This window comes from Podarcis liolepis, assembly GCF_965112155.1.
Source record: "Podarcis liolepis genome assembly, chromosome: 12".
NCBI classification, from domain to species: Eukaryota; Metazoa; Chordata; class Lepidosauria; order Squamata; family Lacertidae; genus Podarcis; species Podarcis liolepis.
In genome coordinates, this window is record NC_139563.1 from 23,185,811 (window position 1) to 23,200,240 (window position 14,430).

The 14,430-nt window shown below is 42.9% G+C and overlaps 1 protein-coding gene across 1 annotated transcript in view; it reads left to right on the forward strand.

Moving 5' to 3' along the window:
* Positions 1-14,430, forward strand: part of DNAJC1 (DnaJ heat shock protein family (Hsp40) member C1) — a 72,405-nt gene that overhangs the window by 55,462 nt on the left and 2,513 nt on the right. Inside the window, exons 9-10 of the mRNA XM_083467506.1 lie at positions 7,959-8,078; positions 14,036-14,084. Of these exons, the coding sequence (XP_083323632.1) occupies positions 7,959-8,078; positions 14,036-14,084 (169 nt within the window). The remainder of the gene's footprint in view (positions 1-7,958; positions 8,079-14,035; positions 14,085-14,430) is intronic.

Sequence of the window (14,430 nt, forward strand, 5' to 3'; positions counted from 1 at the left end):
CACACTCTCCAGTGCTGTTACAGAGCGCGATTGCACCAAACAGCACTAAATCTGTGCATACAGTAATATTTTCAATAAAAGTGTCTCCTATCTCAGGTTTTTATTGGGAAAACTCAGGTTGCCCACAAGGCAATTTCTGGGAGGCAGTAGAGTTGACGACATCAGTTCTCACACAACCCATCAATGTTTAGATGAGCTACACACACACACACACACACACACACACACACACACACAAACACACCTGTGCACCTGAAATTTGGCTCTGTCTTCTCAAAATATGCCTGTGCACACCTCTGCTAGTGTATTCAGAGGAACTATTGGGAGCATTAGGTGGCAGTTGTTGGTTTCACTTCTGTGCAGTAGCTATATGCTAGAATTACTTTGTTCTTCTACTGAATATCCTGAATGCTGCATCGAGTGGGAATTAGAACTACTATTTTTAAGTATGTACTTGCTGCATGTTCTTTTAAGGTGCCCCCCCAAAGCAAAAGGCACCTCCAAATCTCAAACAGAATAAAAACCAAAACACTGAACTTGAACATTTGGGGGGGGGGGTACAATACCATTTTCTTTAAAATCTCCTGCAGAAGTTTAAACATAGATCAGTGGCTTTGGAAATGTCTTCGGAGACATCTGCTGAAGTTGCTGGCTGCTTGCTTTTGCTTGGCAGCACAGGAACTTCCCCAACCTGGTGATTTGGTTTTGCCTGCATTCAGGGGAATCATCGTTTGGCTCTGGAGAATTGGGTCCAAGGCAGAGCTGCTGGCTTTTCCCTTTCCTTTTTTCAAAGTGTAGGAGGAAGTCTGCCCCAAAGCAACTTGTACAGAGGCTGCTGTTTTCATCTGAACACACAGCTTCTGGCTAATTGCCCCTGAGGGCATGCTTAGCAGCAGACATAAGCTCTGCCTGGCCTGGTCCCACCCCCTGCCCGCAAGGCCTCCCTTGGATTGTTGCTGGTGGTCATCCTGTCAAGTCAAGCAAACCTCCTCATAATGCCATTGTGAAGTGGGCTTTATTATCGCTGCTTAAATGAGAAGGCGGCCCAGGCACTGTGGATGCCTGTCTTTTTCCAAGGTTAAACACCAAGACAGATTCCAGGTGTCTTTCCTGCTTTTGGCAACACTGCTAATCCCGGTATCATTCTGCACCCTTTGATACTATTGTCTCGTGTTAGAAGTGTATATACAATAGTACACTCTCTAATGCATATTTCCAGTGTATTAAAAACATCTAAACGATTCCTTTTGAAATCTCAATTATAGCCCTGTGCCTCCTTCCTCCTTTGGTCTCTTACTCATTTGGCCTCCTGGATTTTATTCGTCTGCCTGCAGTGTAAATAAAACCATGCACTGCACCATCTGTCAGCAGAGTGGATGGTTTTTAAACAGTAGCAAAGTGAAGTTTAGCAGCTTATTTTGATTGGAGATTTTATTTTAAAAATCAATCAAACTTTTTATTTTTTGAATTTTGTATCAATTTTGGACCTCCTATGTTTCTTAGTTTGGGATAATCCTGGTGGTGGGGTTTTCATAATAAACATTTTATTTTATTAAAATAGTTCATTTCTGGAATCCCAGTGGAGCTTGTACAGTCATTGTGAAGCTTTCCCCATAATTGTATTTCCATACTAAAAAAAGTCTTGACCTGATGAATTTCTGCTTCCCATACAATTGTTAAAGTCACAAGAACCTTGTCTCCCCACCCCACCCCACCCCAATGCTAAGCCTAAACCAAAACATAGGCTATCCCTTTAAACACAGAGACTTCCATGTAGTCCCTTGAACTGTAAATTAACTATACAGTGAATTCTTATGAGTGTTTGTTCTTTAGTTCCTGCACACCAGCAGATGTCCCTAAGACTCTTTGCAAAGTTTTCACATTTGCCTTTTGGGGGAAGGAGAGATTTTTTTCACATCCACCCACAATCATTGTATAGTAGTACTCGCATAGAATAACTTCTAGGGACTACCTGATCTCAGACAAGCCCACTACAGTGGTACCTCAGTGTACAAACAGCCCTGTTAATGAACTATTGGGTGAACGAACTCCGCAAAACAGGAAGTAGGTGTTCCAGTTAGCGAACTTTGCCTCGGAAGACAAATGGAAGATGAACGGTGGAAGGGCACCAGCTGCGGGAGGCCTCAGTAGGGAAAGCATGCCTTGGTTTAAGAATGCTTTGGTATAAGAACGGACTTCTGGGATGAATTAAGTTTGTAAACTGAGGTACCACTGTACTGGAAAGATGTGTCCTGGTTACTAGGGAAAAAGGAAGGGCAAACTACAGAGATTCTAAGGACTAGAGGGGGGGGAAGACAGAGTCTTTTTGGGGGGGGGGACTGCCTTAAAGGGTAGTGGGAAATAGGACTTTAGAGCTCCAGGAATTCCTCTTGGCTGGTCTCCAATCAATCACTTCTCAAGTCAAAACTCTGACTTCACTCCTTTGTGAACCTGTCAGTGATTTCAGCTGTCAGCCTCACTCATTTCACAGAAATGACTAGGACCGGTGCCCACACATTTTGCTTCATAACTTTCTTTCTAGTGGGGCTAGAGACTTTTTTAAACAATTGAAAGCAGTGGCCATGCAAGAAATGTTTCCTATCAGCAGAAGCAGAATATCTGGTTGAAGGCAGAGCTCATACAAAGCCCACAGACAGGAGGCAATGTGCCCCACATAGGGTTGAAGAAGGCAAAATCAGGGTTGTAGAAAGCTGAAAGCTATGTGGGCACCAGGATTAAGGAGCAAAAATCTTGAATTTTTTTTTGGGGGGGGGGAGCTTAGCACAAGGCGTAGAGCAGGGGTCACCAAGCTCTTGGCTCCTCCAATGGCCTCTGCTTGAACAGTTAGAATGGTCAGGAATATTATCTCACATGGCTGTAGCTGCTTTGAACTACAACTCCCATCAGCTCCAAGCAACACAGGAGCCCAAAACATCTGAAGAGCACCAGGTGGGGGAAGACTGTACAGGAGGGAGCAAAAATAAACTGGCAGGTATACAGTAGAAAGGTGGAATGTAAATTTCTGTGTGGATAAATAAATAGTGTTGTAATTATTATTTTTTAATTGTAAATTGTTACCGCAGGAACAAGAGTGCTTTCCTCTCTATTAAAATGCAGCTGTACTACAGCTGCCCCCAGTTGTAAACCTGTTAGTAAATGACAGGTTATAAGAGGGCAGTGTGTGAAATTTTAAAACGTATTTGCTGTTTTCTTGGAATATTTGAAATGTGTGTGTATGGTATTTAAAAGGTATTTAGAGCAACCATAGGAGCAGGGAGCACAGCACCAAAAAAATCCCCAGTTAACTGCTAAAAGCTTATATTCAGTATGAAAAAAATCTCATTCAGTAAATTTCTTTAAAATGTTATTTGACCAGCCGATATGAATATTTATAGCTGTGAAAGTAATCTGTTTTTAATTTTTGTGTTAAAAACGGTTCCTCGTGTCTCTGTTTGCCTCCCCCTTCTTTTGAGTGTGTTGTGTTCAGTGTGGAGAGCTAATCCCAAAGCACTGTCTTTCTGATGTAAAATCTGAATGCTTGTGTAGACACAACAGCTGTCCCCTCACCATGTGGCATCTTCCATCACTCTACTGTAGAGATGAGTTTTGGCCCAGTGTTTCAGTAATATTGGACAAACATGGTTTTAAGTGGCAAAGGCTTATGCTTACACATTCATCTGACTCTGGCTCCAGAGCAGTACAGGGAGAATAAATTCACAGTGTTGCCACCCTCCTAGCTGCTTATAGCAGTGGAGTCACAGGGGGTTATCTTAAAGACACCGTTTACTGTTGTGGAAGAGCTGTAAATTCACCAAACCTTAAGAAGAACAAAATAAAAGCCTGTGTGTGTGTGTGTGTACCCGCATGAGTGTGTACGTGTTTATGTATATTGAAGGTGGATGTATATTCTTCCAGTATTATGGAGGCCTGTTCTTTTAGCGATTAAAATAAAAGACAAGCTTTCTTTATTTCTGAATTTATTTTGGTAAGAAATGATCAAAGCAAGATATGAACAAGTTTACTTGAATGTCAATTCAAATATACAAAGTTCAGCGGCTCACTTGAAAACGAATTCTTCAGATCTTTTAAAGGTGTTTCTAGGAACATAGAAGCTGCTGCTTTATAACGAGTCAGCATCGTTGTTCCATCTACACTGATTTGCAGTTATTCTCCATAATTAAAGAAAGAGGGTTCCCTACCTAGAAAAGCCCAAGGTTGAACCCCAGACTTGCAAAGCAGATTCTCTACAGCCCTTCCTTATATTCCTGTTGTCAGTGCTGTAGATGTTTATTATGCCAGTTCAGTCATAGCTAAATCCTAGCTGTCAAGCTTCTACTTAATACTTTCAGCAACATTCTAATAAACATGTTTCTTTTGTCCATAGACTTTTAAAAGATCTCCTGCCCCCTGATTCAAATGTGATCTTTTAGCCTAAGCCATTCATAGCCCACTAAATAGCCAGACTAGTCCATTTAGCAGTGTTGGCTTAAATGAAATGATTTAACTTTTGGGGGAAATGTTGAAGATTTGGAAGAAACTTTCCCCCTTCTCAGAATATGGAAACTCATAGTTTAAATTGAGGGCTTTGCTTAACTATTGGTATGTTGATTGTAGCCCCTGGGGCTCAGAAGTAATATATAAGTTAGGCCTGGCATTATATCTTCCAGATAGTGAAGGAATTTGTGTTTGTAAGGAAGGAAGTCGGGAAGTTTAATGTTTTGGGTATGTGTGCATCTCCGCCTCTGCATCTAAAGGGTTCAAGGGAAAGTTGCAATCTCTCTGTCTCTCATTTTATCTCCTCCTCCACGATCTTGTGAGAGAAGCTGGGGTGGGGGGAAGAGAGTGAACTGCCCAAGGCCACTGACTGAACTTTGTCTGAGAACGGCTTTTCTCTAAAATATTATGAGCTCAGCACATGGGACTGCTTTTATGCTCAGGACCTTTGTGGTGGGGCTCTCCTCCCAGGGTCCTCACACATACTGCAAAAGCCACTCTAGGGGTTGTATCCCATAATATGTCCTGTTCCAAGTAGACGAACGGGAACTAAGGAATGTGGCTAATGCAGATCCATTGATTTCAGTGGGTCTGCTCTGCGTATAATTCAGTTGGGTACAAACCCTGTAAATCAGAGACCCTCTGAAGTGGCATCCTGCACTCTGTGATAAGCAGCAGCTGCAAGGAGAAATTGGTGTAATTCCAAAGTATGTGGAGAAGCACTTTAGGTGGAGACAGGAAGCTATGTCCCTCTAAGAGTTGTTGACCACTAGTGACCTTGGCTGGGGAGTTAGAAGTCCAACAATGTCTGGAGAGCCATGGGATTCCTATCCCTGACTTCATGTGTTGTTCTTCAAATGCTGGCCTCTGATAGTACCACCTAACTTTATTTTTAACAGTGTGGATCTGCTTGTCACTTAACCTTTTTTACTTGGAATGGCAAATCTAACAAAAAACAGTCTTGTCCGCTCAGTATTTGTGCCGAGAATTCAAAGTGGGGATTTTTTCAGTCAGCGTGTTCTTTTGAATACACTAAGTTTTAAGTAATGATGGGCAGCTAATTATTAGTGTTAGGAAACTAGGCTGCAAAGCAGCTGTCTCTTGTGTTCTTAAATGTCGTCTATGTGAAAGACAATTTGTGGAATTGTTCCATTTCCTACTATCTCCCCACCGTTTCAGATTGTTCAAAAGCTTTGCAGACTTTCACACTATTAGACTTATGTTTGGCTATGTGGTATTGAAAGCTTTTGATAGAAAGAAAAAGAAAAAAGTTTCTCCCTGTTCTTTTGTTTTTACACTGACTTCTCGGAACACTTATCTCCGCTTGAAGAAATGCTGAATAGCAACAAGCACACTTGACATACTTTCTGCCAACTCCCCAGGTAATGGTATAGGTCAAGATCCAAGAGCCACATTCCTAGCTCAAGGGACCCTGCAGAATTTCAGAGTCTCCCTTTCTGACAGCATCAACCCCTTCCCCCCCCCTCCTTGCCCCCAGCCAAATCTTATAGCAGCTTCACAAACCCGATATAGTGCAAATTGCTACAGGAGCAGTGGGATGTTCGAAATCCCACCAAGTACGTAATAAGCCATTGTACACATCTGAAAGGGCTTTTTGGATCCTGGCCAACAGCACATGATACTTGGGTAGTGAATTTTACATTAAGTATCTATAAGTGCCTCTTTCCGGGGGGGGGGGGGGGGAGGGAAGCATGGTGCAACTGAAAGCTCTATTACTTGCACTGGAAATTAGCTGCCTTTCCCTGATCCAAAGCACTGGTAGTTTCCCACTGCACCACACGTGTGTGTGTGTGTGTGTGTGTGTGTGTGTGTGTGTGTGTGTTTCTTTCTTTCCTCCTCCCCAGAAAAAAGTACATCCTTATTGATATATACGTCTGTGTGTCTGTGTCTCCCATCCACCCACACAGCCGGTCCTGAATTATTATGGTTGTACAAAAAGTCGCACAGATATGATTTTCAGCATTTGGTGAACAAAGGCATGCACGGACACAAAACAGGGGATGATTGATAAAATCCTTCCCACTATTGGCTATTATTTACTGCTTCTTAAGCGGCAGGCTGTATATTTATGCCAATTTATCTGCTTCAGGGAGCATTCTTGATAGCAGGACAAAGTGAATAAAAGTAGTTTGCTTTGCAAATGAATGCAAATGGCAGAGCCTTTGGGAAGCCTGTTAAACAGGGGCAAGGCCCTCTGATTAGGAGTGAAGCTGCCATTTGGACATGGTGAAAAGAGCACGCTTGAGCCATTGATTGGGGGAGACAGTGAAAAGTCAGGGAAGGGCCCCGTTTAAGCTTGTGGTGGAGCAGGCGGACGTCAGCGTGGTTAGAGCACAGTGGGAGAATGACAGGCAGGATTAGTGTCAGGGAGAAGCTTTGCCGTAGCTGTGGAGATGGTCTCTGGGGTCATTCACCTCTGAATGTTGTTCTGTGCTGATGGCTCTGTAATGCAAACTGCTTGGTGCCTGCCTGTTCATTATCGGAAATGGTGATTAGGGGGAGGTATTTGTCATAAAGGGCTCTTTTTAGAAATAAATAGAAATGGGAAGCTGTTGCTTGCTGCCCGTGCCAGTGCAGAGGAAGCCTGGTGCAGATGGCCTTTCTGATGAGAAAAAAAGGGGAAGGTGGAAACAGCTGCTTGCATGTGAATGAATGTTAAGGCTTCTCTATATAGAGCCCCTGCGCTCCTGCCTCAAGGTTTGGGGGCTTGATTTGTCATTTTTAAAAAAGAAGAAATTGGAGTTTGGGTTTGCAATTGAGGGAGCATGTGTATTGGTCTCTCTGGAAACAGCTACCCTGCCCCTAAATGTGCTATGCTCAGAAGCTATTCATTCCAGGTACTTCCAATAGATTAACCACCAGAGGTTTACGCAGAGGGTGGATGGCCATCTGCCATGGATGCTTTAGCTGAGATTCCTGCATTGAAGGGGTTGGACTAGATGACCCTTGGGTTCTACAATTCTGTGGTACTATGACCACCTCCACAAATCCTTTCCTTGTTGGAGAAAAATCTAGGCAGATTTGTTACACCATTAAAAATGCAACAGTGCAGTAGTGTATTGGATTGTGTGATACACACAACCACAAATCCAGGGTCTTTCCTAAATTCACTTCCCTGGGGATATGGATTTTATGCACAATTTTGCCATGTTAATACCTTAAAGCACCTGACACTATTAAACATGTTGCATTTGTAGAATTTGTGTGCGCCTGCACGCATGTGTGTCCAAATCATTATAAATAAACTAGACCTGCTAAGTATATGTGTTCTTCTATTCAACAAGCAAGAGTAGGAAGTATTAAGCAAGCTATAAAATAATTATATTTGCAGTGAACACCTTTTACATGATTACTTTGCTTTAGTCTTGTGCTCAGTGTCTCTACCCCCTCCTGCCACAGACAAACCCTCCTTGTGTAATGAATGTTCTTCAAATGTTTTACAGGCACCGGAATGGACGGAAGAGGACCTTAGCCAACTGACAAGAAGTATGGTTAAGTTCCCAGGGGGGACGCCTGGTCGATGGGAAAAGATTGCTCACGAATTGGGTCGATCAGTGGCAGATGTGAGTTCACTCGAATTTGCATTGTATGGACAAACCAGAACAAGACAGGCAGTGTAGAAGCCAGACATAGATGGGGTCCAACATTGTCTTTTGAGAGAGGCTGCAATCCTTTTAGGACCTGGAAGTGAACCATTAACTAACTAAGCAAGAAGCAGATGTCAGCTGGTCCCCCTGCTCCACAATTAACAGCTGTAACTGATCAGCTATATGGGGATTCTGGCGCTTAGAGACTCAAGCTACTGTAACCCGATAACAGAAAAACAATGCCAGTTTTAGGCTTTCTAGTAAACCCTCTTTGCTGGAAGAGGACATTTGTGAGACTTAAGTAAAGATAATATTTCTGGTTGGGCCAACCCCCCCCCCCTCAAAAAACCCTAAATGCAGATCAGCTAATAGTGTTTAGACAGGTGGTATCCATTAATTAAGCTTGGGATCCCTCTCTCTCTCTCTCTCTTTCTCTCTCTCTCTCTCTCTCTCTCTCTCACTCACACACACACACACACACACACACGATGGACCTACATCCTAACACAGAATACGGTGATGTGTAAAATGACAAATTTAGCACTTTGTGAGGCAAAACATCCGCTGTTGTTTCTTTTTAAAATGGACTTAAGGAGTTATATTTCTTGAGTACTGTTCTGGGAGAGAAGAAATGGAATTCTCTTCAGTTCAGAGGCATCAGGGAAAGAGCATGAAAATTAGTTGAACCTCATCAATGGTACTTGGCTGTTGTCACATCTGGGCATTAAGAACATTATCCCATTGCTGGGAGAAGAAGCTGACCTCCGTAACCACTTTGTGTAGCATTGATCACTATCCCACTAGGGACAGTGTCTCACTAGGCAACAGGTTCTTTAAGGAAGTGTGTCTCCTCAGAGGTTGAGGATGAAAAAACTAGTACTGATCCTGAGAGTTGGTGGTTTGAACATTAAGAACATGGGTAGTTGGGTATACAATAGGCATGATGAACTCTCTGCCTAACATGAAGGTTGCAGTCAACCCAAGATACAACCCAGATTTTCAAGGAGCAGTTGTCAGATGTGTCCAGACCACTGTAGTTGCTAACCTTGTGGCAGACTTGTGACTGTGTAGTCAGAGTTCACTTTGTCTTTCCAGGGATGATAAAGACCAAGGGTATTTTGAAGGAACATAGGAAGCTGCCTTATAACGAGTCCACTGGTCCATCTAGTTCAGTGTTGTTATTACTATTAATTATTATTTTTATATTGTTGTTTTTGTTCAGTATGATTGAAGCCTTATGGCACACTGCGTCAGTGTGTCTGTTAAGCAACTGTGTTCGCTGTGGGGAAGACTCCTGCATTGCAGGGGGTTGGACTAAATGACCCTGAATGTCCCTTCCAACTCTACGATTTCTGTGAAACTGATAAGCAGCAGCTTTCCAGGATTTCAGGCAGGGTGTCCCAGGCCTCCCTGGAGATGCCTTGCTCTATCACTGGGCTTTAGCCCTTCCCCCAGTTTTAAAAAACCAACCCTCCTTTTTTTCACCTGGCTTATGTTAAGTCAGCTATGATAATCTAAGAATTGCCTTACTGGAGCACAACCAAAGTCCATTGAATTTAGACATCTCCCCAAACAATGGCCGGCCAGATGACTTTAGGAAGCTGCCAGGCAGCACACAAGGGTGGTAAGGACCCCTCTCCAGTGGCTGGTAATTGGTGATATTGTGCACTTGAATATATATTTATTGGGCTACTGTTATCCCACTTTCTAGCCCCGAGAACCCTCACAATGTGGCTTAGCAAAAAGTCTGAAAATTGCGCCCAGATCTAGCACAGGAACAGAAAATGCAGGTGCCTGCACGGAACCAGGGTCTCTCTGGTAGCCTTTTCTGATGTCATAACAGGCAGCAGCTACCACCAAAAATTTCTAAGGAACTGAAATGGAGGTCAGCCACCGAAAGTTGCTCAGCCCATGATAGAAGCAGTTTTCTACTGCTGGAAGTTGGCAGTTGCCAGGCAACAGCTCCAAGTAAGGATCTCTGAGGAAGTACAGAAGCTCATTCAGCTGTCATGGCTATCCTTTGTCCATTTGGCCATGACAACAAAAGCCTATGTTCTAATGGTTTTAACATAAAAAATAAATAAGTGTGTGTGTGTGTGTACATACACATATACATACACATGTGTACACATATACATACATGTGTGTATATGTATGAGCCAGACCATTGATCCATCTAGCTTTGTATTAAATACACTGACCAGAAGCGCCTCTCCAGGGTTTCAGGCGGGGTCTCTCCCAGCCCTACCTGCAGATGCTGGGGATTAAACCTTCTGTATGCAAGGCAGATGCTGTGTCACTGAGCTACGGCCTTTTCTCACTGTCTACCACCTTAGGCTGTATTTACAGACAGATCACATAATAAAACTTTTCTGGACTATGGGTGGTTTTTTTTGGGGGGGGGTAAGATGAGTCTTGTGGCTAAATGTCCACCATTGGAAAAAAATCTTACTGCACACACTGTACTGCAGAATGGTTATAGACAGTGCTGTTTTTCTAGGAAAAAGTGGTGCCCAAATTCTCCATGAATACCTCCATTATTCTCTTATAATGGCAATGGTGCCCACCTGAGAGGTGCCAGAACTGAGTCCCAGTGAGTTCCCCCTGGGAAAAAAAGCCCTGGTTAAAGAGGATGTTGTTCACTATATGATGTTATTTATATAAAGGTCTTTATGAACAATGTCAGTCTTGAGTTTGGCTGCAGGAAAAAAGGTCGTTAACATGAAGTGAGTTTGTGTGCTTTTTACTGTTGGGATAGGAACACAGGTGCTGCTGTGGGTTAAGCCACAGAGCCTAGGACTTGCTGATCAGAATGTCGGCGGTTCGAATCCCCGCGACAGGGTGAGCTCCCGTTGCTCAGTCCCTGCTCCTGCCCACCTAGCAGTTTGAAAGCACGTCAAAGTGCAAGTAGATAAATAGGTACCGCTCTGGCGGGAAGGTAAATGGTGTTTCCGTGCGCTGCTCTGGTTCACCAGAAGCGGCTTAGTCATGCTGGCCACATGACCTGGAAGCTGTCTGTGGACAAACGCCGGCTCCCTCAGCCAATAAAGCGAGATGAGCGCCGCAGCCCCAGAGTTGGTCACGACTGGACCTAATGGTCAGGGGTCCCTTTACCTTTACCTTACTGTTGGGACGAGGAAAATTATGTTGGCTTGTGTTCTTTATTTGTGTTAGCTGCCAAGAAATTGAGAGCCAGATTTGTTGTTTGTTTGTTTATAGCTTATAGATAAACAAATAAAATGGTTACTACAAGTAGTACATATAGAAAAATAGAATATTAGGGAATATGTTGGCTACACTGTTCTCCCCCATACCACTTCTGTAGTGAAATACGAAAATGAACTATGCATTGTGTACCCCTTCCTTCTTTCCCGAACCTTTCCTGATTCATTGCACAAGTTCAGCATGGGGAGCAAATTTATTTGCACTACTACTTTTTCCAAGCTGGTTAGATTTTTAAAATGAGGTGTATTCGGATTTTAAGAAGTAAGCAATTAGCTTCTCTAGCTTCTGAAGTAGTATTTTACTCCAAAACAATTTTTCATCAGTGGCACTGGAGCCTGTTCTCCTTGTTCGGCCATGTGAGGTGTTTTCTTTCCCTTTTTCTTGTTTTCCTGAACCTTCTCTCAATCTGTATGCATTTTTTTAAAAAGTATCCTGCCCAATCTTAATAAGATGATTAGTTTTAGTAGTTTTACAGTGCCTTGGTGTGAAATAAGTCAGGTAACCACTTTATTAGAACCCCCCCCCCGTCAGCTTAGATCTCCTCAACTGACAACTTACCATGTCAGCTCGATTGTAAGAAATAGTCTCCAGAATCTAAACATTTGAAGCAACTGTGTAACGTCTAAGCCGCTTCACCTCTCCTTTCAAAACAAAGTCCAGACCAAAAACAAAAATCCTCTCAAACCAATCAGTATAATGGGATCACATTTTTATTTGTAAGTGGAAAGATAATGCAGCATTTATTAAATTACTTTCCTGGTTTGGGCTTGTGGTATTAATTAGATTTGTTTTTGTCAAGCGTTTCGATTATGAAAGGGAAGCCTTCCAGTTCTCTTTAATCAGAGTTCCTGCCAGCTGACCCGGTTACCTGTACCAGCACCCCATGTCTGCCTCCACACATCTGTTCTTTGACCCGTTTCCCCCTTGTTGAATTTTTGGCTCTCATTCTTGCCCTCTTACTACTTGAAGAAATAATTGAACATTCTTCCCCCACCCCTCCTAAACACACTCCCCCCCCCTTCAGTGGGTGAGCTCTCCCTGGTTTGGTTAACGAGTGGCTCACTTGTTTCAGGCTTCCCCAGCAGGATGAGCTCCTCGACAACTGGCTATACTGACTGGGGCTGATGGGAGTTGGAGTCCATCCACATCTGGATGGCCACAGGCAGTGTGGTGTAGTGGATACGGAACGCGGAGCTTCTGTTAAAGCTTAGGCATTGTTACAGGTTGAACCTATGCAGTCAGAAATAAGCACTTCTGAATTGGAAACTGCATAGGATGGTAACAGACATGCATCTGAATATGTATTTATTGGGCTACTGTTATCCCACTGAGAGCCCTCTCAATGCGACTTACCAGAGTCTGAAAATTGTGCTCAAATCTAATACAGGAGCAGAAAACGCCTGGCATTTGTATGGAACCAGGGTCTCTCAGGGAGCTTTTCCTGGTGTCATAACAGGCAGCAGCTACCACCAAAAACTTCTAAGGCACTTGTGAAAGGTGCCTTGGGATCATGGTCATTATTTTTTAAAGTTTTTAAAAGGACGCTAAAAATTGTGAAAACAATCTGGTGTGTGTGCAAAGCAGACTCATAGTTGTTTATTTTCATGTGGTTATTTCACTGTAAGTTTTTCAACTGGCAGCAAAGAGCTCTCCGGTTCCATTCACATGAAATAATATCATTTGCTTGGCTGAGAGGATGTAAACTGACGCTGCTTTGCCTCTGCAGTCACTAATCTCTTATATTCAGGTTGCAATAGCAGATTGATGGGGGATTTGCTGCCTGCATGGAAAAGGCCCAGGTAGGCAGCCAAACAACAATGGGCAGGTGGGTAGATAGGAGCACACTTTTCTAATTAGTGTGGTGCTTGGCAGTGTGAGGTAAAGGGGGAGTAGTTATAAAAACATCCCATATGTGAAAGAGAAGATAGGGAAACGATTAACTGCCACTGGGCTGTCTAAATTTGAGCTCATGAGTAGAAACACACTACCTTTTAACTTCTGTTACCATGAGGTGTAAACGACTCCAGATCTGTGTTAAACATAGTTAGATTAGTATTATTTGAGGGAGAGTTGTCTAGGGAAGTGATCCATGAAGAGAAACTGATTGCTGGTCTTAGGTTTTCTGTCAATTGTTTTCTATTTAAATAAGAGTTTATCTTAAAGAACACTGATTAACCTGTATTTTTGAAAAACAGTATACGATTTCATGCAAATCATGATGCTGTTCCCCTTTTTAAGAGCAAGGTTATGAGCGTCATCTGGGTGAAATAGGAAATCTTCCTCTTTTCCCTTTCTTATTGGAGTTGGAGCCCTTTGGCCTATAGAGAGAGCCAGTGTGTTGTGGTTGTTTGTTGACCGACTTGTTACACTTATACCCCATCCTTCCTTTTAAGCAGCTCAGGGCAATGTCCACAATCCTGCCCCACCCTGCTTCTCATCTGGGAGGATTGTTCACAGTTTTGCTTGCAAGACATACACCAGAGTTCATGTTTATTTAATAAAATATTTATTGTAATTATATATCATGTACATTGGGCTTTTAGAATAGCTGAATAGGGATGGAAATGTGCAGCTGGTCTCCGTCAATAGTTCTGGTTATTGGTATTCACTGGACCCTTTGTCTTGATCAATTTTCTTTGGTGTCTTCTTTTAAGCCATCTTACAAAACATATCTATAAATTAAATGCTTTCTCTTCCTTCCTAAACAGGTCACCATGAAAACCAAACAGATTAAAGATTCAGTTACGTGCGCTCCTGGTAAGTTTCTAGTGCTTCTGTTATTTGTTTCTTGATACTTAGAGCATAATTAATCTGTGTTAAGTGAGATTGGAGTACATTCAAGCTTAAAAACATTAGTGCCTTGCTGAATCAGATAGTAGTTCAGTATTCTTTCCAGCAACCAGCAGCAACTAGGTGAACCTCCACAAACCCGCCTTTCCTCACTGCCCACATTCTGCCCACCCCTATTTTGGCCAGTTCCTGGGTCAGATCTCCCCGGCCAAACTTTTTTTAGAGAATAGGAACTCCTGCTCCAGCTGTAACATTGCCGCCATGCAGGGTCTCAGCTTGCCCCACCAGACTCATGGTATTGGGAAATGGCAAC